The 26,604-nt window shown below is 37.5% G+C and overlaps 1 protein-coding gene across 5 annotated transcripts in view; it reads left to right on the forward strand.

The window, feature by feature from the left end:
* Nucleotides 1-24,391, forward strand: part of LOC120538851 (transmembrane protein 150A-like) — a 50,313-nt gene extending 25,922 nt beyond the window's left edge. For 2 of the 5 annotated variants that reach the window (XM_039768406.1, XM_039768405.1), the window contains exons 4-8: nucleotides 1,284-1,370; nucleotides 3,461-3,528; nucleotides 9,076-9,203; nucleotides 9,807-9,984; nucleotides 11,851-12,633. In XM_039768406.1, coding sequence (XP_039624340.1) covers nucleotides 1,284-1,370; nucleotides 3,461-3,528; nucleotides 9,076-9,203; nucleotides 9,807-9,984; nucleotides 11,851-12,104 — 715 coding nt within the window. In that variant the 3' untranslated portion in view covers nucleotides 12,105-12,633. Of the gene's footprint in view, nucleotides 1-1,283; nucleotides 1,371-3,460; nucleotides 3,529-9,075; nucleotides 9,204-9,806; nucleotides 9,985-11,850; nucleotides 12,634-13,804; nucleotides 13,909-23,622 lie in introns of those variants that run through there. The other 3 variants (XR_005635524.1, XR_005635525.1, XR_005635523.1) reach the window with 3 other exon arrangements.
* Nucleotides 24,392-26,604: the final 2,213 nt, after the last annotated feature.

Here is a 26,604-nt window from a genome sequence, read left to right on the forward strand (position 1 = left end):
GACCAAAATAGAACGTTTTGGTTTAAATAAAAAGCGTTATGTTTGCAGAAAGGAAAACACTGCATTCCAGCATAAGAACCTTATCCTATCTGTGAAACATAGTGGTGGTAGTATCATGGTTTGGGCCTGTTTTGCTGCATCTGGGCCAGGACAGCTTGCCTTCATTGATGGAACAATGAATTCTGAATTATATCAGAGAATACTAAAGAAAAATCTGTCCATGAACTGAATCTCAAGAGAAGGTGGGTCATGCAGCAAGACAACAACCCTAAGCACACAAGTTGTTCTACCAAAGAATGGTTAAAGATGAATAAAGTTAATGTTTTGGAATGGCCAAGTCAAAGTCCTGACTTTAATCCAATCGAAATGTTATGGCAGGGCCTGAAGCAAGCAGTTAACGTGAGGAAACCCACCAACATCCCAGATTTGAAGCTGTTCTGCACGGAGGAATGGGCTAAAATTCCTCCAAGTCGGTGTGCAGGAATGATCAGAAGTTACCGGAAACATTTAGCTGCAGTTGTTGCTGCAAATGGGGGTCACACCAGATACTGAAAGCAAAGGTTCACATACTTTTGCCACTCACGAATGCAATATTCGATCATTTTCCTTAATAAATAATTGACCAAGTATAATATTTTTGTCTCATTTGTTTAACTGGTTTCTCTTTATCTACTTTTAGGACTTGAGTGAAAATCTGATGATGTTTTAGGTCATATTTATGCAGAAATACAGAAAATTCTAAAGGGTTCAGAAACTTTCAAGCACAACTGTAAATACAGCAAAAAATACATATTTGCAAACCCCTTTAAAGCATAATCATATTCTGTGTATGTATTTGCTGCAAGCTACACTTGTTTAGCGGCATGGTGGCGCAGTGGTAGCACTGCTGCTTCACAGTAAAGAGACCTGGGTTTGCTTCCCGGGTCCTCCCTGAGTGGAGTTTGCACTCCAGGTACTCCAGTTTCCTCCCACAGTCCAAAGACATGCAGGTTAGGTGCAATCCTAAATTGTCCCTAGTGTGTGCTTGGTGTGTGTGTGCGTGTGCCCTGCAGTGGCCTGGCGCCCTGCCCCCGGGGTTTGTTCCTGCCTTGCGCCCTGTGTTGGTTGGGATTGGTTCCAGCAGACCCCCGTGACCTCGTGTTAGGATATAGCGGGTTGGATAATGACTGACTGACTACACTTGTTTAAGAGAATTCACTTCTGTTTAATGTGGCTATTTGTGTGTTAACCTTTTTTTTCTTTACAATGGAATGTTTTAATTTAATAACTATTTTATATTTTAGGTCTTATAATGTGACTTGTTCTGAGGATACCTCTAAACGTGGATTCCCAAAAAGCTGTTGTACAATCCAGGATATACCTCTCATTAGGTAAGAGAATGAAGAGGTAATATTTTGCACAGATTTATTTGATAACTAGCGACTGGGAGCCCGATTGAATCGGGCTACAAATTCAACGTTTGTGAAATCCATACTTTGCAAAGAATTGTTTTGTTAAGTCCTTGAAATGATTTTGTTATCATGGCACTGATTTGTGGTTAAAATAGACCTTTTCGGCCGCCGCAAGGCACGGGCTGCTCGATTTCTTTCAACTCGTGCTGCATTTGCGGCTGCTTGAGCTTCTTCAGTCGCTTGTGCATGGCTGGCACGATTTCTGTCAGCGTTAGTAGCATATGTCGAGATTAAAGTCGACATTTCCACTTTATTCTCATAGTTTATTTTGTAATTAAAGTAGAATATCGTAAAACTAAACTTCATCCTAAAATCAATGTTTAATTTAATAGATTTTCTCAAACCCCATCATAAGTTATGTAGCACATTAAATGCTTTGTGTTAAGTGTTCCCCGACCCAGTTGTCAATCGCTACACGCTTCTTAAACTGACTTCCTCTTGCACGAAGAGGAGGCGCAGGCAGCGATTACCTCACAGAATACATTAATTTCTTTATATTCCTGCTCCCTGAACATTTAGAATGACAGTTTAAGAAGCACGTAGTGATTACCATGGCTCAGGGAACACTTAACACAAAGCATTTAATGTGCTACATAACTTATGATGGGGTTTGAGAAAATCTAGTAAATTAAATATTCATTTTAAAATGAAGTTTAGTTTACGATGTTCTACTTTAATGACAAATTACGAGAATAAACTCAACATGTCGACTTTATTGTCGACATAAGCATCGAGATTAAAGTGGAAACGTCCAGAATAAATTCAACATGTCATCACACTATTCTACAATACCCAGGTACATTACACAGTATTGAAAAAAAAATAAAACAAGTACAACTTGGCTTGCAGTATTATTCAGTAGTATTGAAACAGTATTCCAGACAACATACATGGCTCCTTTTTTCAGCAAAGGTTCTTCTGTGTCATAATGTTCAGATTTATCGTCTGTTACAGTTTCAGTTTCAGAATGTTCTCTGTCCATTTTCGCTGTTCAGTACCTCCACTAACGCATGTACTCCGTTGCATCTGTGTTTCTCGGTGCAGCAGTGAAAAAGGTCCATACCAAACAGTTTCCTGCTGCACCACACTTAGTTGGAACACGTTATGATTATTCAAAGAAATTGTCAAAACTTTTTACTGCATCACTCCAATCACCCAGAACAAAAACTACATCCAATAGAGAGGTGGAGCTAGTTTTTTTTTTGTAGAAAGAAATGCTTCATTCCAGCATCCCAAATAAAAAGTGGCTTGCTGTCTTAGGTTATGTCTATTCTTTAACGGCTGTGTGCATTGATTGGCTTGTGAAAAGCCAATCTCTTTCTGGAGGTTTTTATTTGTAGACATTTAAAAACCTGTATGGCCAGGTAGATGGCAAGTCCAAGTGTAATGGACTTTAAACATCACCCTTATGTGTTACAGTTAAACATACAACCAATATGGATTCTGCTTCAGAGTGCCTTTGAAAGTCCTCAAAGTTCTCTTTCCAAGTGTCAGCCTAATAAAGTGAAAAATAATAACAGTCTTTGGCTAGGAGCAATAAATATGAAATAATCAGGATATCGCTGTTCATGTCATATTTAAAGGTTTCTCTTAATGCCATTTTTCTGCATATGGTAACATGCTACAAGTCTTACAAACACAGTTCACAGTGGTAATATTAAAGCAAATCAAATAAGATGAATAAACTGACAAACACAAATAAGCAATTGAGAAAGAGAAGGTAGGAGCCCAGTATTTTAAGACATTATATTTTTCTGATTATTACTGTTATTTTAAAATATTCTGGCATATGCTGTCACCTTCTGCCAATACAACAGTCCTTCAGAATGAGTTACTGTATACTGTTAACATGCTGTATACATTTTTGGATCTGTTATTTAATAGTTTATTAAGTACTAATGGTTAAAACACAAGTTTTTTGGAAGTATTATGGCATTTAAGGTTTTTATATTAAACCACTGAGGAATAGGTAGTATATGACTAATACCTGCTTCTTTCCTCTGGTGCAGCAAGTGTGGCTCATTTCCTCCAGAAAGCTGTCTCTTCAGTCTAATTGGAAATGTTGGAGCATTCATGGGTAAGTCATGGACTGAACAGTGTGAGCTCACCTGTAAGGAGTCCTCCTTCCCACATTTTTATCCCTATATCCTTGACTGACTTGTCATCTTGCTTTCTAAATTTCTGTATTTACTTGCTACTTGTGAAGATTTTGTTTCAGATCAGCTAGACTTAATAAAGCTTTGGGGGATTTTAAATAGGAGCTTGTCAAAGCAGATGAGGATGCTTTTTGGGGAAATAACTTTCTGCTTTTTTTCCCCTTTTTATACTATCTAAGAAATGGACTGCTAGGCAAGTTTGAAAGAAATAGCTTTGTCCCTTGTATGTTCCTGTTTAATAGTGTGAAAGAGGGGAAATTTGAGGGCTGGTATGACAAAAATACTTAACAGTATTATAAGTCAGCACAGTGCCAGTAGAAGACATTACAGTGAGATATGGAAATTTAATGGATGAGATCACGGAATGTAATGTAAGATTGATGAGGTAATTAAATGAGCTAGGTTGATGAGTCTGGAGACCTACTTTTCCATGAGTAATGAATGTCTCTCATATATATATATAATAATAATATATTATATATATATTTATATATAATAATATATAAAGTGTATAAGGACAATACGTTATAGATGAAACATCGACGACTAAGCGAAGAAGAAAGCAGTGCGGAGTTAAGAGACTTAAAAGCATTGGAGAGACAGAAAAGAAAAAGAATAATCTAGGTGCAAATTCAGAAAATAAGGAAAGTAATTATCAGCCCAGAACAAGTGGAATTGAAAAAAAAAGCATGTCCAATCCTGAAGTTGGCGCTATACACATGCAGAGCAGGTTAGAGTTTATGAAAGCAGTGGAATTTGAAAGTCTTAAAAAAAAAAAAAAAAAAAGTTGGCGTGATACACATGTAGAGAAAGTTAAAGAATATGAAAGTAGGAAAATTAGAAACTATAAAAAAAGAAAGTAAAGATCACAGTAGCGCAAACAAATGGAAATTATTACTCGTAAAAGGGAAAATAATCACCACGGACCAGGTGTCATTGAAACAAAAGCACGATAAAGCAAGGTCAGAAATAAACGACAGAGTAGAAAACAAAGTAAAAAGACATAAAGAGGTTAAAAAACAAGGGGGCCAAACACATGCAAAGCAGGTTAGAGATATGAAAACTGGAATTCAAAAGACTAAAAAAAAAAATGTAGGCACGAAAGACATGCAGAGCAAGATATAGAATATGAAAGCAGCAAAAAATGACAGTGTCAAAACAAAGAAAGTAAACATCGCATTAGCGCAAAGAAAGAGAAATTATTATTCGGAGAAATAACAAAAAGGCGAATAGTGATCGAATATATGGACATAGGTGATATGTCAGAAGTATGTAAATATTGTAAGGCTTTGAAGTTTAAGTCAAGAGATTTTCAAAAACGGAGTTTACCTCGCATGCGTTTATTGGTTACTTTGCAAAAAAAATTATTAACTGCTGATGATGTAGATTGTTTTATTTGTGCTGAAATTCCAAACAGAGAAACCTATCCTGAATCATTAAACACATGACTCACTGACCTCATTAAAAAGATTCAGCACATTGGGACTCGAAAGATTCCAAAAAGTGTTTTTACAGAAGTTCTGCAATAAAAGTGAAAGTAATGAAATAGCAACAATTCAAAGAAAAAAAAAAAGTCTTAAAAGTGTGTATCCGGAAAAACAAAAATGGGGTTTGGTGAGCGAAGCGAGCAGGGGGCAAAGCCCCTGTGTGTGTGTGCGTGCGTGCGTGTGTATATATGTATATCCTTCTACATAAAAGCGGTCGGGATTGTCCTTCCGTCCCGTGAGTGGAAAGTGTAGCGGTATTCTGCTTATCACAGACTTACTACTTGCTGCTTGTGGTACGAAGTGACATGATGTGAGCAGAGTTCTAGTGCTCCCATCGTTCCCTTGCGCCATTTCAGGTGACTACCTGTTGAAGCTCATTGAGAGAATGCCAAGAGTGTGAGTAATCAGAGCAAAGGGTGGCTATTTTGCAGAAACTAGAATATAAAACATGTTTTCAGTTATTTCACCTTTTTTTGTTAAGTACATAACTCCACATGTGTTCATTCATAGTTTTGATGCCTTCAGTGAGAATCTACCAATGTAAATGGTCATGAAAATAAAGAAAACACAGTGAATGAGGAGGTGTGTCCAAACTTTTGGCCTGTACTGTGTGTGTGTGTGTGTGTGTGTATATGTGTATATATATATATATATATATATATATATATATATATATATATATATATATATATATATATATAAAGCACTCCATGAGTTAATTGAAATTCCAGAAGACCTGAGAAGAAAGAAAATTACTGAACTATATCAGTTGTAAAAGGGTTACACAGCAATCTCTAAAATCCTGATACTCCAGCGAACCACTGCTAGGGTCATCATCGTCAAATGATACAGAAGAGTGGCTGATCTCTTGTTACCAGAGGCTTTTGAAAGTAGCTGTTGTTGATAAATGTATTATTTTGAGTGATATAGTTGTTTGAAAACCTTTTTCCTTCAATAAATTAAATAATCATTTAAAAAGTCGAGTTGTCTTTTGTGTTATATGAAATTTGCTAGGAGATCAGAAACAGGTATTATGCATAAGCAAAAACAGAAGAAATCAGGAAGCGGACAAATACTTTTTCTTGCAAGTCTGCTTGGTATAATGAGGGGGGACCCAAAAATTCTTTTAGCCACCTTCAAAATACTCTCCTTAAGATGCAATTCACTTGTCCCTGCACATCTTCCATTCCAGGTAATATTTCCTGAACTTGACTTTTGTAACTGGGTCTACACTTCCTGCATTTTCTTCCATGTATTTCTAACACAGTAGCAAGCCTCGTGCCATTCACTCTCAATTTTAATTTCAAGAACAAAAAAGTTCTAGGCAGCAAGGATTGTGAAGGAGTAGCCAAACTGTTTTTAATCAAAAACTCTTTGACTGATAATGAAGTGTGTGCAGGTGTGCTGTCATGGTGCAAAATGCAGTTTTGCCAGTGCCATTGCTGCTAACATTTTTCTTTTCTGGCGTTTTCCCATAGCCTCCTCAGCAGTTCATTGTGATGTCACAGAGTAACAGTCACGGTGAACAAGCTCTTTAGTTGATCATTGTGTCTTGAAAACTGGCCCTGGTGGTTTGGAGAAGAAAAATTGCTGAAGCCTTCTGCACGGTTACAAAATAAACACTAAAAATGAACACTTGATTTAGCATGATGCTACTGTGCAGACTGATTAACTACACATCTAGGTACATGATACCTAACTACATATTCAATAACTACACTCTACGCCTGTGCTGTTGACCAATTCTGGGAAATTTTGGGTCCTCCATCATACTTATCATTTCTCTTTACCTAAATGTTGAGGCTTACAGTAAACTCGTTTAGTGGACGTTGTTCCTGTCTGTTAATTCAGTGATTCTTTGGGGCAGGTGTAGTTTTGTGTGTGAATGTGTAAATATATGACATTAAATTTCTTTTATTTACATTGTTGCCAGGTAGCACTATATTTTAAACAATGGCTATGTAGCATTTTATTGTGACTGAAATTAGATAAATTTTTTTAGATACTTCCTACTACCCTTTTCATGTTGACAAGTCAAGATATTACTACTTTATTCGGCAATTTGGTTCAAAAAGCACAATATGAGAAGATTTCCTTGCTTTAGGAGATTTGAATTCTGACATTTTATTTTCTTAAGTTCCTAAGTTAGCTAGTTTGTTTCCCACATATAAAATGGCAAAATGTTTTGCTGCACATCTATATAGTCTTCATTTCCTAGTCATGGGTAGAGATACACCTTTATTTGTCCCCAGGGGGAAATGTGGCTTCTTATTGGACTATAATAGTAATATAATATTACAACAAAACCCTATCAAATACATTCCAGAATGATTTAAAAGAAAAGAAACTTCCGACTTGGCAGTCATAGTGAGGCATCATCAAAGGGGGTATTGTTGTTGGTAAAAGATGTCACTACACACATTAAAGGAACATGGTCTCCTAAGAAAAAGTCTGTTCTGCCCTTTCTTATGTAATTCCTCTGTGTTATGAGACCAGTCCAGGCTGTAGCAATGCACTGCCTTCACTCCTTGAATAGTGACCCAATATAGAGGCTCTTTCGTAGGGTGAAACTCAATAACAAAAACAGGATCATTGCTCAGGTTATAATATTAAAAAAAAAAAAAAAGTTTGGTCTGGCTATTTTAAACTCCGCTTGTAAGTGAAATGTATCTTGCAGCAGGATATTCCAATGCCGACAAAGTCTGGTTTGTTTGTATTTGATCCTGCTGTATTGTTAGCCTATAGGATGGCAGTGTTTTCAGGTTCAGTGAGTCTGAGCATTTATAGAATGCTTCCGAATACACTGGAAAACCAAACTATAATTGATAAATATAAGTAGAAAATAGAAAATTTAATCCAGTGTATCAATGGAAGCAATTTCATTTCAATGAGTTTTGTTCCACTTTCTAATCATAAGCAGAGCAATGGGGAATTGGGAAGCAGTTTGTTAGTATTTTGACTTTTTTTCTCTCCAAACCTTTGTGCTACAAAATAAAAGATACAAATGTAGTTGGTTTACTTGGACACAGTTTTTACTTGTGTCACATAGCTTCTTTCTTTTACAGTACAGAAAAAAGTTTACTTTGGTGGAAGACAATTACAGTTTACAGATCTGCAGCAATATGCTCAGCTTAGTTTAATGGACATTTTTTAATTATTAATTTATTGATATCAGAGTTAGTAACTTCATAAACTGGTCAGGTCATCACTGAATCTTTTATTACAAACGACAGTGGACAGCAGATAGAGCATGGACATTTTCTTAAAAATATGATAGCAGGCTTATGAACAGCAGAAGGTCAGTATGTTTCAAAAGATGTAACCGGGAACTGGTATTTGAGGATATTTGTAAGCATGTTAAAAGGAACAAATATTTTGCAGTAAAAAGCTCTGTAGTAGTAAATGAATAACTTTAAAATAAAAAAGTAAAGACACTACATTTTAAAAGACATTATGTGAAACATTTTATTTTTACATTTTACAATTGCATTGGATACCATCGCTTAATTTTTCTTTTACCTATTGCTCACTAAATAAAAATATTGCACTTCAGCAATGTATCCAGTTTTCTCTTACAGTTTACAGAAAGTCCAAGTGTACAGTACAATAGATTCTGCAATAGAAGACATCTCAGCCAGAATAAATTACCGCCCTTGTGCATGATGCTGCCAGGATACTGTAAATTCTACGTATCTGTGTTCCTTTGCCATACAAAGCAGATTCAGAAAACAGATTAATTGACGGATGATTAGGAACAACACTTCTAGTTCTAGAACTGAAAGGCGCGTTTCACTGACATTGTTTTAAAATTTGAAGGAGTGACATAGACATCTTATGTTCATTATAGTACTACTATTGTTACCTTTAATAATCCTTCAGCAAATGGCCTAAGCAATCTTCTGTCTTGTATATCCATATTCAATGTGTCACTGATGGTCTTCTCTCAACCCGCCCCACCCCCACCTCTTCTTTTAAATATAGTGGTCATGGTCTGTATGCTTCGATATGCTCAGGTCATTGAAAGAAGTCGCCGCTCCTGGATAAACACTATGGGGCTGATTACTGGCTGCACTAACGCTCTTGGGTTGGTAATGGTTGGCAACTTTCAGGTAAATATAAACAAGTTTTGATAAGTAAAGTATAAGAAATAATGTTAAGCTAGTGTATCAATTTTCAGGCAACCACATTTTCTTTTATTTCTATTTTCTGCTTCGCTCTATACACCAACTTACTTATTTATTTAGTAACTGTGATCACAACAATGCCCAAGTAAGGTTTTACTATAAAATGGCTTGAAATTCAGTGTGGCACATTCATATGCACAAAGCAAGGTAAAAATGCAGAAAGGAGATTTAATATTAGTGTCTGTTCCATCTGCATTGTATTATTTTGTTCACTAAATATAAGAGCATACTGTGATTTTATAAACACAAATCTAATCACTGCTCTTTTAACTTAAAGGCCACTTACACTTATGGTAAGTGGGACACATATATTGGGGTTAGTTGAGCTTACTTTTCCTCTAGGGTGATGCCTTCCTTGGTATTTATGAAATTTGGTGTACAGAGATAAAACTTTGACTGGTGTAAGGGTCACTTACCTATTCCAGTGGCTTGTCTAACTGGTCACGTTTTGGCTTTGCATCACAGAGTGATACAAACCACTTTCCTTCTGTGCCTACAACTAGGATTTTTTCATTCTGTTACTTCTAGGTGGACCATGCCAAGTCTCTACATTACATTGGAGCAGGAGTTGCCTTTCCAGCTGGACTGCTGTTTGTAGGCCTGCAGTGTGTGCTTACTTATCGTATTGCCATGACGGCTCTGGACTACTGGATGGCACATTTGCGTGTTGCTCTCACCATTGTGGCCTTATTTTCATTGGTTCTAAGTATCCTTTGCAGTTTGTGTATGAGTGAAGATGTAGATTTGCAAATGAATGAGGCATCTAGGTAACAAATTGTTCTTTTTGTCGAAATGCAGCTATATTTGGGTAGATCTGTTCCACTGGACTACATGCCATGTGTGTCTGTTTGTAATTCAAATAATGTTCTGATCCATATTTTGACATTAGTTTTGTTGTTGATCTAACCAGTGTTAAATGTTGTCTTTCGGTGGGGTGGAAGTTGGGGTCGGGGGAAACAAAAGTCTTGTTATCAATTTCATAAATGGCTAACAAATGTATACTTACCTGAAAAAGACTATGGATCTAGACCCTATCAATTAGGAATCTTACAGTACTTGATCTGTCTAATTTTTCCATAGCTTCACATATCCACTACGGATGAACCATTGGAGCTTTTTACATTTTATTTCTTTCTGGCTATTGACCATCTTACTAACTGATCCTTCTATTACCATTTCATTACTCTGGAAAATGGTCCAGCAGCTTCCAGAAATAAAATTTCATAAATTGTGCTCCCACCCTCTTATTTACAGAACTGAATGTGCCAAGCAGCCTAACCCCCTCACCCAGTTCTATCAGTGCACACTGCTGTTAGGTAAGGCCTCTATGTCCAGCTGCCACTGCCATCTTGAGTAGCTAGTATTGAGCACATTCCCCTCTATGTCATTGAAATCGTACTTCTGGTATTTATCAACAGGTCTGCAGATTCATTAAAAGATTCAGCTGAGCTTTTAAGTGTATAATGGTGTCTGTGTTTTCAGCCATGCACTGTACAGTATTGTTGTTCAAAATGGAAATGGAAGTGGTTTAGAATGTTTTCAGCTGCGGCAACATTTTATGAATTTAAGATTTTCTCTCCTATTAAGACACACCCTCAATCAGTTTTCCTTTTTTATATTAAAAGTAAAGTATTTATTGAAAGCAACAACATAATTTTTTCTGTATTTGGGAATTGCTTTGTGTAAATACACATCTAAGTGGTGTGTGCATTAATTTTGATTAAAGCAAACTTTCGATTTGACTCGGTTGCTGCTGAGTTTTTCAAGTTAAATTATAGCCTTGTTTAGGGGAGAGCTCTTTGTAGTGTTCACACAGAAGACTTGGACCTCCCATAAAATGCAGTAATGTTTCATTTTCCATGTGTTTTTGTCAAAAACTTAACTATTCACAGTAGCAAGACATTTTAAGCAAGGGTTCATTCTGTCTATCTGTCTGTTGTAAAAGGCGCTATGTAGCGCCCGACCCAGCACAGACTTATGCAGAGGCCCGTGTAAAACAAATAGGTTTTTTATTTCTTTTCTTCAGCCGTGGGGCATGCCTTCCCCATGTCCCACAGGTCCAACACAGTCACAAAAGCACAAAACAGACTTTATACAACCCTTCCTGGCACCACCACTCCTCCCAGGCAACCTCGTTCTCTTCCTCCCGATTCTGGCCACGAATGAAGGGAGGCTGGCCCGTTTTATAGCCCACTCGGAAGTGTTCCAGGTGCTTGACCAGCTGGCCCTGATTGCACCTCCGGGTGGGGCTGATAACTCGTCCAACTGGGTTGTTGGCTCTCGGCAGCACCCCCTAGCGGCCACCCCATCTCCCAACCAGGCGGTGGTTCTCCATGTCCCATGGAGCCACGTGGGAGACTGGGAAACGAACACTGGCCAGGGAGGCTGCCACCTAGTGTCCCAGGGGAGGTATTGAGCTGTCCATTGTGGCTCCCCCGGAACATATGCAGCAGGGGCGTCCCGACCGGGCATGGGACCCAGCTGTCTGTCACACTGTCTGTCTGTCTGTCTCATCTAATCTGTATAAATAAAATAAAGCAATACTAGATTTTCTTAACTAATGATTCTTCAGGTGGCATCTTTTTCATTCATGAAAGCTTCCTGCTCCAGCATGCTGCTGCCGTATGTGAATGGATCTTCACTGTTGACATCCTGGTATTCTATGGGACTTTTACGTACGAGTTTGGTGCTGTCACCAATGATACAATGGTAGTTGGACTGCAGCACCGAGGGCCAGTGAGTGCCAGCAAGGCCTGCAAATCTCCAGGGAGTAGTAGTACCTCAACACAACTCAACTGCAACCCAGAGAGTATTGCCATGTTATAATTGCCATGTAGAAGAAAGACTGTCATAGGCAACAAACTTGGGCATATCCTAAAACACCTTTCAAAGTTAATAATTGAAAGGTAGCTGGGATGTAGATGCAGAGGCTTCTGTCTTTCAGAGTAGTTAGATGGGAGCCCATCAAGAGGTGTGTGTGTGTGTGTTTTTTTTTTTTCCTTCTTTTTGAAAGCCAGGGGGTATGATAACTGTGCAACTCTAGGAGGCCAATGTATTTCTTCATGTGGTAGATGCAGTAGACAAAAGAAATTTACTTTTCTACCTACTGGAGTTTGACCTGATATTTACTTATGATTGCTATGGCTTAATTAATGGGTGTAGGTTTTTTATAGCAGGTCTTTCTCACAACCAACATGTTTTTCACGTTTCTAGCAATCACATCTAGAATGGGTTTGGCTTTGTTGTGGGATTTTAGTGGGTACTTTTAGCTTTTTTGAATTTTGTTTTAATCAGGAGACTCATGCTTTAAAAAGGGCTCTATGTTACAAATAACTTCTTGGCATCATTTATTACTTTTTTAGCAATAAACTCACACATCATCCCCCCACATCCCAAAAAAGAATAATTGGTGCTGAAGCTGCTTCCCTTATGTTTGTTTTTAGAAACTTTATGTTGGCTATTATTTAATGTTCTTATGTCCAATGAGTGGCATAAGACAGACCAGCCCAGGTTATAGACAATCATAGTTGGGCCTTTATTTAGAAACCATTTAGGATCTTTAGATTAGCGATGAGTTTGCACATGAAAACATCCTATATTTCTTTTAATTAATCAAAAAAGCAGATGCAGCTGTGGCTCAGTCCTTAGCGCAATTGCTTGGTATGCAAGGCCATATGAATAATTTGTTTTGGCAATGTAGACCAATCCTGGGACAAATACAAATGAGTATTGTTTTCAAGTTTAGGATTAAAAATTACGCTTTATATTGTTGCAGCATTTAAATATGTTTCTTAGTTATGAATGCTCAAATCTTAATTTTATTCAGTTGCTTGAGCATGCATGACTTTTTTTCCTAATGAATTCACTATTTTGGCCTTTTTTTTCCCACTAATGCAAAATAATGCATCATGAAGTACCTCATGTTTTACCCTCTTCTATATTAAGTATTGTAAGTTGAATATTGGTCTTTTTTTTACTGTAAGAGTCAGTTCTACTCTGAGAATCTCCAAGAAGATCAATAACATATAGGCACACTCAAAGTTAGGGAGTTATTTTACAAGTTCACTTAGTGTTGAAATACACCAAATCAACTCCAGTAATCCTCAGTTAAATTCAAATAACTTGAACAAGAAAATACCATGTTGTTTCATTTAAACTACAAATATAAAGAAGCCTTTTTTGTTTCATATTTTTATTTTATGTTGATGTTTTCAACATGTTTTTTTTTTTTTTGTAACTTGCCATAGCTGAGAGCTGTAAAGGCATTTTTGCTAAATAAACACATTCATTTTGTTTACTTAAAGACTCTTGTGCCAGGTAAAGAATTATCATAAAAGGATATTTCTGTGACTATATTTTACATGATATACTTGGAATGTGTTTACACATATTCAGCCTTTGCAATAAATGTTATTATATTTATTACTACTATTGATATTTAAAAAATGTAACAAAGTGAATTATTTACTAGTACAGAGTAAATTGTTATCTGCACCAATTATTTTATTGGCTTTTTTTTTTGACAGTCTTCTGATAGATGCAGTGCTGTGAAAAGTAAGTTCACCTCATGAAAACGAGTGTGTTCTCCAGCATATTTACATGTACAGTGGTGGAAATAATTATTTGATCCCCTGCTAAATTTGTAAGTTTGCTCACTTACAAAGAAATGAACAGTCTCTAATTTTTATGGTAGTTTCATTTTAATGGAGAGAGATAGAAAATCAACCAAAAATCCAGAAAAAACACATTACATAAAAGTTATAAATTGATTTGCATGTCAGAGAGAGAGAGTATTTGGTCCCCTACAAGAGTTCTGGCTCCCACAGATTGGCTGTGTGCCCATGTGGCACACGGATTACAATAAATCAATCAATTACACGTACTCCTGATCTCAACTCGTGTTGTGTGTAAAGCACACCTGTCCAGAGTCAATTTCTTCCATTCCACCCTCTCCACCACCATGGGTAAGACCAGTGAGCTGTCAAAGAATGTTAGGGACAGGATTGTAGACCTGCATAAGGCTGGAATGGGCTACAAGACCATCAGCAAGAAGCTTGGTGAGAAGGTGACAACTGTTTATTCGGAAATGGAAGAAATATAAAATGACCATTGATCACCTTTGACCATAAAAATTAGAGACTGATCATTTCTTTGTAAGTGAGCAAACTTACAAATTCAGCAGGGGATCAAATAATTATTTCCCCACCATATGTATATTTGATCTTCAAATTAACATTATATATTGATAAAGGTGATTTTCCAAATAATAATGAATATTATTTTTTCCATTCATTAAATAAGTCAGAAATGTATTTGTCTGTTTGGAGAATAAATATGTACACCCCTAGCTTTAACAATTGGTGCTACCCACTTTAGCAGAAATAGGTTCTTGTAGGCATTTCTTGTAATTATCAATCTTCTACATCAGCTACAATAATTTTGTCCAGATGTCCATACAGAAGTCCTTTAAATGTATGATGTTTTAGGTCTTTCTTGCATGTACTACCCACTTCAAATTCCTCCACAGAATTTCAGTGGTATTGAAATCTGTACTTTGACTTAGGCTTTTCACAACCCTCCATTTATTATGTTTGAGCCATTATTTATTTGGTAGATTTGGTTTGGACCATTGTTTAGTTGCAGCGTATACTTCATCATTTTGAGAAATGACCTCACCTTCTCCTCGGGTATTCTGGGGGGCAATGTGTAATGACTTCATGATGTAAAGTTGGCCAGTCCCTAAGGCAGATAAGCAGGCTCAAACCATAATACTTATACCACCTTGGTTTACAGCTGGTCAAATGTTCTTCTAGTCAAAGGTTTGACCAAAGATTACATGTGGCATTGTGGCCAAGCGGCTCTGCTGTTGTGTCCTCTGTCCAAAGCACAATGAATGTCAATCTTCAGCCTTCTATCAGTTTTTGTTTTTGGAAACCAGAGGCTTTTTTCCATTGCCACCTTGCATTGAGGGCATGGTGCAGTCTCTTTCAAATGTTTCACTTGTGCATTTTGTAATGAAATCTGGCAAGGATTACTATAAATCCTTTGATGCTATGTCCATAGCAGCTGTTGATTTCTTGGGCATAATTTGGTAGGATGAAGTGGCTTAGTCCTTTGTATTTTTCTCCTTTGGCTTTAGCAGTGTGATGTAATAGTTAATACATCAAACCCTGAGGCTGTAGGTTCAGTTCCCACTACTTACACTGTGTAATGATGAGCAAGTCAATTTACTTTTCTGTGCTCCAATTAAAAAAAGCAAAAAAGGGGGTGGGGGATAAAAAATATATTTCAAATGTTGAAAGCCACCTTGGGTAAAGGACTCATTCAAATCATAAGTAATAGTCGAATGTTTCCAATTGATATTAACAGCCTTTCTTCTAAGAATCTCAGAGAGGTGTTTTGCTCTTGGCATGATGTAGCCACACACCTCAATTGCTCAGACCAAACTGCACCACAGGTTTCTGATGTTTCCAGGTTACTCTCTAATAATAATCTAATAATTTGTACCTGATTGGGAACACCTGACTGTAAATGTATGCATTTCATACAGTAAAAATGGTTGGGTTGTACTATTTTTTTCACAAGGGAATTGCATTTCTGTTGGTTTAAATGGAACATTTAATGTTATTTTTTAAATTGACTTCCTTTATCAGTATTGTTGAAATTATGATCAAATACAATTGTGTCCAAATATTTAAAAACAGACTTTTTCATGGGATCTACTTTTTAACACCACTGTGTATAAACTTAAGTCCGTTGTACGTATTAGGAGTTAACTTTAAAAAAAAAAAAAAAAAATGTTTAACCAGAATTCAGTTAAAACATCTTTGCCAATTTAGAATATTGAAATGAATTCATATATTGAAGTTTAGTATTATGAGCATATTATTTTGTAGTCTGTATTTCTGCTCCTTCTAAAACTCTTTTAAACTAACTTTTCATTAGTTTAGAAAAGAAAGTTTGTTTAAAATAGTGTAACTTGCAAAGTAAATGTAAATAAGCTTAGATAGTACTTAAAGGAGAATCACCACATTTTTCTATGATTTAATAGCGAAAAGGTGTATTTCCTGTACGAGCTTTGGGGAGGAAAAAATTGAGGAATGAAACAACACAGCTATTTTCAGAAAAGACCCATGATGTCATTGGTTTAGTATTGATCCAACTGAAGAACTCAAAATTACAAGAATCAATGTGGCCACGTATGCTATTCTGCTGTATTTTTATGCATATGGCTAGCCCGTCCCTGATCGCCACCTTGATTCTTTGAATATATTGAACCGGTCCCCTCTTTCTTGTGTTTGGTACTGCTGCATCATTTTTACGCTATTAAAGCCAGAAAAACGTGACTGGTACCCCTTAACACCATTTATAAATATTTCTGTGTACAGATCAGCTGCACATCTGATGAAGGCCATACAGACGAAATGGTATCTCTTACCTTCTTTCCTTCTCGGCATGGACAAAACTTTTTACCTTTTTCCAAATGTATGAATATATGCATATACATGTATTTTTGAGTGTATGCAATATTTTTTTTTGTTTTATACAAATAGTTTTTTACTGCCAAAAAGTGATTTTACATTTTTAGTACATGTAAGTATTCAGAACGTTCGGAAAATCTAACATATTTGGCTGAAGTATATTGCTGTGTATTTGATAATTTAAGACATTATCTTAAAAAAAAAATACAATATTCTATTTTCTATTTCCATATGACATTTTATTGTATAAAGAATATGTTTAAATTGAAATCACTTGTAAGTTATTCTTGTAATTTTTCTGGCAAAAAATAATTTTCTTTTGTGCATTGTGCAATCCTGATTAAATCTTGATAGAAAATGCAGAAAGTCTGCTAATTTATTACCTTTAGATATTTAGGTTTTTCCATGTTGTATTGTAAGCTAAAACATGAATATTTAACATTTTAATTTTTGAATCATTAACACATATTTTAAATTTTAATGTTTACATTATTACTACATAATACATAATTAAGAAGCTATTATTAAGTTTGTCATAAATTTTAAAATGCAGTTGTAATACACTTTCATATGCATCACTACATCAAATGCAAAGCAGAGATAATGCAGAGCAGTTGTCTACGTAGACAGACTCTCACTCGGTAGAAGTTATTTTCAGTTAACAATCATCTTCAATGAGCAGTCCAGTTTTAAACATTTTTAGGAACATTTTTTCTATGCCTTTTCACCTAACATGTTGTATAATTAAATTGAAGCATTACATTTGAAGTAAATATTCATTTTTCCCCCAAATGTTTCTGTATTATATATGAATATTATCATATAGTTAATTACTTAACGTGTAGTTTTCAGTATGCTTTAAAAGAAGAACTCTTAGAACTCTTGAAATTGTTTTGGGTGCTGTCAAGAGCTCACTTAATATATTTTGCCTCCAGGCTTTATTCTGAATTAAGGTCTGTTATCCTTATGTTACATATAACTGTACATGTTTTAACATCATCAATCTCTGTTTCTCTTTGTCTTTTTGAACTACTGTTGCTTATGGATATTTGCTTACAACTTTCCTGGTTAAGATATGGCAGTGGTTTTTTTCCCTGCGATAAGCTACTTTTTTCTGACAAAGAAAATTAGGTGCATCATTTTTATTGAGGTAAAATCACTTAATATTTGCTTCATACTAAATTGAATGTATGTCTGGGTTAACGTATACTGTAACTACACTCTGTTTAGTTAGGCTGTCTGTTACTGTGTTTTGGATGGTGTTCTGGGGGCAGAGGTTAGTGTGACATCACAGTGCTTAGTCATTTTTGTATGTTCTCCCACACCATGTGTTAATTGATTAGGGTGGGGTAACTGCACTGCAAAGCAAATTAATATTCCCTTCCCAAGTAAGTTAATAAACACTGATGATCAGGTGTAGAAAATAATAAAACAAACGCAGCTTGTAGCACAGTCCCCTTTCAGCGATCTTTTTTTTTTTTTGGTCAGATCACATGTTAACACTCCGATTAAAAATGGAAGCAAAGACATGTCTGCAAAACTTTGACTTTTCACTGTTAATCAAGGGAAACCCTTTATTACTTGAAATTAGCAAATAAATGCACGGGACAGAGGATATCTTTAATGATATGTCCAGTATTTTTCAATTCAAAGTTATTTCTTCACAATAAATGCCACACAAATTTGTTTTAAAAATAAGATATTTTCTAAAAATTTTTAAACATACATAAGACAGTTCTAGTGTTTTATAATGTAACCCATTAGTCACAGGGCACCACTGGAAAATAAAGACTAAACACTTACTTAATATGTCATCTTTGAAATGTCAAAACATGCCCTTCATGTTTCTAATTAATGTTTGTGAGAACAGAAATGATTTGGAAATAATTATTTTAGCACATATTCCTAGTACCATTTTTCTCAAGGTAAGGATACATTTTCTATTCACTTGTATTATATGAGTGGCCTTCTTGGGTGGAAGTCTCGCATGAATTTTGCTGTAAATCAACACATGACATTTACAGTTTTCTGTGATTTTTGTCCTTTGAGTGGAAATCTTGCTCATGGGAGTGAAAGGTTCTTATGAAAGAAGACAAACGCTGGTGATCTTTTTAAAATGGCTGAATCTCATAATATTGGTTTTTTTTTTTCTTTGAAAGTGGTGTGTATTAGCTGTTTTGCAATGTGTTTTTAATCTGTCTCAAGATGTGGATTAGTGGTAGAAAACTTTATTTAACTTTTAATATTCTAAAAGGCCAGGAGTAGCTACATTTTTTTTATTATTTTTTTTTATATATAGTATTTAATTTTACAACCCATTTTTGCATGAAAATGCATATACACAATGTTTTTGAAGAAATAACTTTGAATTGAAAAATACCAGTTCTTAAGAGTACAGAGACTTGGACATACTGTATGAAATGCACTTAATGGTTGCTTCATAATATTAAGACTTGAATGAAGCTGTAGTTTTAAGAGACAAAATATGCAGAGTGGCACAGGCAGCGGTTTGCATAAGGCATCCCAGCATGGGCTTGTTAAAATGTAGGTAAGGATAGGGTTAGTTTCCTTGTATTTCAACAGTGGACAGAATAATCCATCCATCCATCCATTATCCAACCTGCCATATCCTAACTACAGGGTCACAGGGGGGTCTGCTGGAGCCAATCCCAGCCAACACAGGGCGCAAGGCAAGAAACAAACCCTGGGCAGGGTGCCAGCCCACCGCAGGGCGAACACACACACACGCATACACACACTAGGGACAATTTACGATCGCCAGTGCACCTGACCTGCATGTCTTTTTATTGTGGGAGGAAACGGGGGTACCCGGAGGAAACCCACGCAGACACGGGGAGAACATGCAAATTCCATGCAGGGAGGACCCGGGAAGCAAACCTGGGTCTCCTAACTGCGAGGCAGCAGCTCTACCACTGTGCTACCGTGCCGCCCGGACAGAATAATGTTAGTGTTAAATGATTTTTCTCTTTTAGTAATTATTATTTTAACATCCAGGAGCTCTGTAGCTATATTTGTCCCAGGTTTGGTCAGACTTTATTTCAGCAGTGTGGACTTTGCCTGCAGCTAGCTTTCAATGACAGGCAGTTGTCCTTTGCTAAAATGTGACACAGTCTCTGTTCGTGTTGCTTTAGGGAGCTCACCAGTAAGAGTTTGGATTTATTCTGTTTTGATCTGGGAAAGGCACAACTAGATATTCAGTAGTCTTTAAATACCACACAAGTCACATTTACTGTGGGAATTGATTAGAATTTATTTTTTTAATGTTTCTTTTATAAAGACCAATTTCAAAAGTGTTTCCTGTCGGCACTATCTCTAGAATACATGGAAGTATGTGGCAATTTTTTGACATCATTTCAGTGTTAAATGATGCTTTTCAGTCAGTGTTCAGATAATTTTAATGTGTCTTATGTTCGGGGCTGGTACCTAGTGAACTCAAAATATAAAAATTGAAATAGTATAGTAGAAATAAAAAGACAAGTATTTATAGTAGTGACACTGTTACGTCAACCAAAGAAATATTTTGATTAAGCCTGTACATTGTATTCTTTTTAATTTTTTTTTATGTAGAGTATGCAGGTTTTTGATTTTTTTCCCCAGTCTACGTTGAGCTGTTCTATTTTATTTATTTGTTTTGACACCTTGTGGCCAGTCTGAAAAGCTGCAGTAGGCTGACCTTCACAGATTATCTGATTGTGATACTTGTGGTGCTTTCTCTCCATTCTGATATAAGGGGTTTCTGCTCCTGGACTTTTCTCTCTACATCATCTCCAGTCGACCTTCTGAGATTCGTAGACCGTTCACAAGGGCACGTCACCCTTCTAAGCTGTCTGTGCCGACCCAAACTGTTTGGGACGCCTGTGATGTGTTCTCATTAAAACAAAGCACTGTCAGACATCTGTATCTCCCACAGAGTGTGCAATGTAATGTTTTCCCTCACAGCTTTATGTTGAGGATGGAGGTCCTGTGTTCTTAGTCCAAAAAGAAGGCTTTGGGAGTGTTTCCTATGGCAGTGTACACACAGCTGCTGTTGTCTCTGCCCTCCAGGTTCTTGACTTTGCATTGCTTGCATTCTCTTGGGCTATGTGTCCACATGCCCTCCTGGTAACAAGCTTTGTAACTCCCCTTAGGATATCTGGGCTGGTTCCAGAAAGTGTAAAGCCATGCCTCCTGCTCCGACTCCTCAGCTTTGCCTGATGCTAAGTAGAAGAAGGGACCATAATACGTAAGGTGTACTTGCTAGTTTGCATGTTATAATTGTTTTGGAGCCTGCCACTAACCAGGCCCCTTTAGTACAAGTGTCATGGGTTATTGCTGCCTTTTAATCGAGTATGTTACCATTAGCTGACATCTTCCACCTGCCGATTTTTGCGTAGTACTCATATTATTGACAGATTATCAGGAAATAGTCTCCCTTTTTAAAATCATTTTCCAACTTCTCATCATGTGCAGCACACTGTAGTTTCATTTAACCACCACTGGCCTTAGTCAGATGAATGTTGTTTTGATTTTTCTTCTGCTCCTATGTGTAGCCTCTTCTTTTGCAACTGGTATGGCAAGCTTACAGTACATAGAAATATGCTCTGAAAACAGGAAATGGCATCTGCTCCCCACTATTTTAAGTATCGGCCAGAGAGGTCAGGTCCGCGATACAAACACACTGTCATAAGTTGTTTATTCTTCAGCCCAAACAGACCTGCTTAGCTATGGGAGGCAAATGGCAGAGGAAACACTTCTCATCCTAATTGTAACCAGAACTGTCAATTCAGCTAAGGCAGTGTAAACATCTCGCCGTTCAGCTTCCACACGGACATCCAGTTCAGCAGTAGGTGGAAAGCGGCAGAGGAAATGGCGGCATAATATGCACTGTAAATAACTTTTCTTTAGGAAATACAATTCAGAGGTTTTCACTCTTTGTTGACTGGATCAGAGAGGGTTCCTCTCAGCCTTTTTTTTTCTACTTGCTTTCTATTTTAATATTGAAAAGAAAAAATATATACAGTATAATCAAGTAATTTCTGAAAAATCTATGAAGAAATTATTTTTTTTTTAACACTGTAGAAATCACAGTTCACTTGCCTTCAGCTTTTGAGTCATACCTGCTCAGGGTGTTATGAACACCAAGTCTGTGTGTTAGCAGAGACAGCGTGTGAGCACCAAAAACTAAAAGCCGAATGAAGTGTAGGTCATCCGCTTTCCTGTCCTCTCAACACCTGCTGGGTGTGTTTCTTAGTAAACTGAATGTCCCAACAAGTTTGCTTTGACAACTAATTTGACTGTGTGCTCCGAGGACATCCTCTCTTGTGAGTTCGGCTTAGTTCTTCACCGCCGCCTGCAGCCCTGACAGTGAGGCCTACATGTGTGTACAGTATGGGGCCGAGTGGGCCAGTGCTGCTGTGCTTGTAACCTACGCACCCATCACAAGTGGCGTTCTGCGTGTCTCTGGCAAGAATCTGCCACTTCCTTACACCTCGCCATCACAATAGTGAAATGAGCCATATCAGAAAAGACCTGTAGTTGAGATTTCTGTCCGTACCTAAATGTAGGCTCAGTCCTCATCCTGAGAGTTCACCATAGCAATGGTTTCATTTTATCAACTGTGATATTTGTAATTTATTTTTTAAGCTGATCTTTCTGTACTGTAAAACAGTGCAATGTTATAGGTGGGGGGGAACCATTCCTTTGAGGTTTTTATGTTTGTATATTTCTATATAGTTTTAATTTACTTTCAGCATAGTTCATTATGGATAAACAGTAAGATTTTTCTTCTATCTCTTTCTGTATGAGTATATGTTTATGTATTTTGCTTTCATTTTTACTTAATGTTTCAATCTTAATAAACTCCTCAAGGCAATTTGGAAATCTTGTGTGTGACCTGCGTTTGTTACCTTAGCCGCCTTTCCCTGCTTTAACACCAAGTCATTAGCTTATTCTGTTTGTTTTCAGTTGGTGAGCTCAGCTTCTGGATGACCGGTAATTCTTCAGGCTATCATTTCAGACTCTTCTATTAAATCTTCAGTTATTTAAATTGGCAGACACAAGTGTGAAAGTGTGTGGAATGGCTGCAGGGTTTCAGTCCAGCCGCTTTCTTTCTCACTACCCAATTACTGTACTGTGACCAGTCAAATACAGTAGACCGTTTTTGCCTTGTTCTGACTCTCTATGCTGTTTCAGAATTGGGTACAGAGTATGCAAGTTACTTCTGTTTCAGTAAATACTATTAAATGGATTTAAAAATTTAGCCAAGACATTACTAGTGCTGCTTAAAATGACTGATTTTCATATTCACTACAGTATATTGTTTTTATCAGTATGCTGCTGCTGGAGTATGTGAATTTCCGCTTGGGGATTAATAAAGTATATCTATCTATGATAGATAGGAAAGGCACTATAGGATGGATGGATGGAGATAGATAGGAAAGGCACTATAGGATGGATGGATGGAGATAGATAGGAAAGGCACTATAGGATGGATGGATGGATGGATGGAGATAGATAGGAAAGGCACTATAGGATGGATGGATGGAGATAGATAGGAAAGGCACTATAGGATGGATGGATGGATGGATGGATGGAGATAGATGGGAAAGGCACTATAGGATGGATGGATGGATGGATGGAGATAGATGGGTAAGGCACTATCTATCTATTCCCATGAATGCAAAGGCCCATTTTCAGCAGCCATTCCTTTAGTGTCCTAAAGCTCAAGTCCTTTAGCCCATCTTTCATTATTCTTGTTTAAATGCTTGTTAGCTATTAGAGAAACGTTTAATTGCATTAGTATCACTGATTTTACTAAAATAGTCTCAAATAAAAGGTATTTTTTTCCTGTTTTTCCTCTGCAGGGTCACAAAAAAACAATTCCATCCAGTATGGCAGTGGCGCGTGGTTTAGAAACTGGATGGGTGGATCTGACTGACGCCTCAGTGAAATGAGATTTTCTGTCACATCATTGTCCTGCTGCATCGACTCGCTAAAGTGCCAACACCAGAAAAAAGTCTGCACAGGACCTGTGAGTGGTCAAAGCTCCATAACATTAAGGCAATTTCTACATCAAGTTTGGGAGTTATAAATCCCAAGTTTTCAATAAGAAGTGGTTTATATACATTTACAAGTGTAAGTATTTTTTATACACAAGTCCACACATTAACATTGTCTTATGGGAAGTATTTTCTGCAAAAAAGGAGTAATTTGTGAAACTTTTTTAAGTAAAATCCCCCTTTCATCTTTTCATTTTCCATACTTATCTTGGTGTGTCAGTGTCATAATTAAAATGAAAATGCAATCTCCACTTTAGATTTGCTTTTTCTTCCTGAAGTGCATAATAACCGCTAAGATGAAAATTTAATATTTTCTATTAAGTCACATATTGCAGTCTTAGCCACGCCCATTGACCCTGTGCTAATTTAAAATATATTTGCACGTTGAGAACTTGAAACTGTAATGAGCAGCAGGTGGCACCAGTGCTTATTTCCATTTGGCTTTTCATTTTTGCAGCTTTATTGCTGTTCAGGCTTGCGGCTGATTTGGCCCTTTTTGGGTTTTCGTTCAAATTTTGTCACACATACACTGCAAACCTAATAGACAAGAAAATACTGAATTTTCATTATAGCAGTTATTCCACATGTCAAGAAGATAACGCAAATCTAAAGTGAGGATTGAATTTTCTTTTAAGTTTTGACACTGACACACCAAGACGGGTGTGGAAAATGAAAAGACGAAAGGGTGATTTAATTTAATTTTAAAAATTTTAACAAATTACTCTTTTTGTGGAAAATTAACTTGGAAATGGTGTTATTTCATTTTACTTTTAATTTTAGCAGCATCCATGTGAAAGACGGCAAAAGAGAGATTGCATTTTCATTTTATAATTTTAATTTTCATTTCCTTCTCTGCATAAAACATTTCTCTCATATCCATTGTAGCTTTGGCCTTATCCTTAACGTCGTCGTCGTCGTGTTCAAAAACAAATTTCCCAAGGCGCAGGTTTTTTGCAGACTGCGTGAGGTTTTTCTTGTCATTTTGCTGCCCACACCAGCCTTCCAGGCCCTCACACCATGAGGCTGCAATCACCAGGATACTTCACAATGAGGATGGTGTGTTTTAGATAACGTGCGGTGTGACAAACGTGACATTTAGTTTGATGGCCAACAAGCTCAATTTTGGTCTTATCAGCGAAGAGAATGTCCTTCCAGCTGACTTTCGAGTCTGCCACGTGTCTTCTGGCAACTCCAGCCTGAGATTTTATTTGCATTTTGTTTTCTCATAAAGTCGTGACTGGTGAAGCCCCTAAACAGCAGTTGTCTGCACCGTCTCTCCAATATGAGCCACTGTATCTGTAACTCCTTCACTTCTGAGGTGTCATTGGTCACTCGATGGCCTCCCCCACTCGTCGTCTTATTGCATGGTCACTCTTGGCAGATTCACAGCTGCCCTCTACTCTCTTCATTTTTAATGGTTAAAGTAACTGGACCCCATGGGCTGTTCGGTGACTTGGACATTTTCTTGTCTTTATCCTCGGACTTGTGCTTTTCTATCACGTTTTCATGGAGTTTCTTAGAGCGCTCTTATGTCTTCTTTATGTAGGATACTCCACCATACTGACGCACCATAAGGTGGCCTTTCCAGATGGTGGGCATTTAGATAGCAATCAAGTGAAGCCCCAGCCAGGTGGTCTCCATTGAACTACTTCTGTGTCATCTAAAACCAGTTGGCTTCACTAGTCAGGATGTAGGGGTCTCGTATTAAGGAGGATGAATACTTTTTGCCATCAGTTATTTTGTTTTCTATATTTGTAATTAATTCCAAGCGCTTTGCAGAGATCTGTATTCACTTTGACATTAAAGAGTCTTTTTCTGGTGATTAGTGTGTCAGAAATTAAACCCACTGAGATTCAATGTTTTATCCATCCTCTTTCGCTTATCCGAGGTTTGTCACGGGGGCAGCAGCTTAAGCAGAGAAGCCCAGACTTCCCTCTCCCCGGCCACTTCTTTCAGCTCTTCCGGGAGAATCCCATGGTGTTCCCAGGCCAGCCGAGAGACACAGTCCCTCCAGCATGTCCTGGGTCTTCCCCGGGGCCTCCTCCTTGGACATGCCCAGAACACCTTACCAGGGAGGAGTCCAGGAGGCATCCTGATCAGATGCCCGAGCCACCTCATCTGATTCCTCTCGATGCGGAGGAGCAGCGGCTCTACTCTGAGCCCCTCCTGGATGACTGAGCTTCTCACCTTATCTTTAAGGGAAAGCCCAGACACCCTGCGGAGGAAACTCATTTCAACCGCTTTTATTCGCGATCTCTTTCTTTCGGTCACTACCCACAGCTCATGACCATAGGTGAGGGTAGGAATGTAGATTGACCGGTAAATTGAGAGCTTTGCCTTACGGCTCAGCTCCTTTTTCACCACGACAGACCGATGCAGAGCCCGCATCACTGCAGACGCCGCACCGATCCACCTGTCGACCTCACGCTCCATTCTTTCTTTACTTGTGAACAAGACCCCGAGATACTTGAACTCCTCCACTTGGGGCAGGATTTTGCTCCCAAGAGGGCACTCCACCGTTTTCCGGCTGAGGACCATGGTCTCGGATTTGGAAGCTTCCAAGTGGTGAATACTTTTTATAGGCACTGCATGGCTTGTATTCTTCACTAAGGAAAGACCGTTGCATTTAGTTTCCAATCAGTATATTGTGTAATCATGTATTCCCCTGTTGGTTGTTTGTTTTGAATTCATTTAACATTTTGGGGGCTCCGGCGCCTTACTCAACCAGCACTGAACACAAGCCAGCCAGGCTTCCTCCTACAGAATTGATTTGAAATGGCCACCTAA

The sequence above is a fragment of the Polypterus senegalus genome, chromosome 11, assembly GCF_016835505.1.
Source record: "Polypterus senegalus isolate Bchr_013 chromosome 11, ASM1683550v1, whole genome shotgun sequence".
In the NCBI taxonomy this organism is placed as follows: Eukaryota; Metazoa; Chordata; class Cladistia; order Polypteriformes; family Polypteridae; genus Polypterus; species Polypterus senegalus.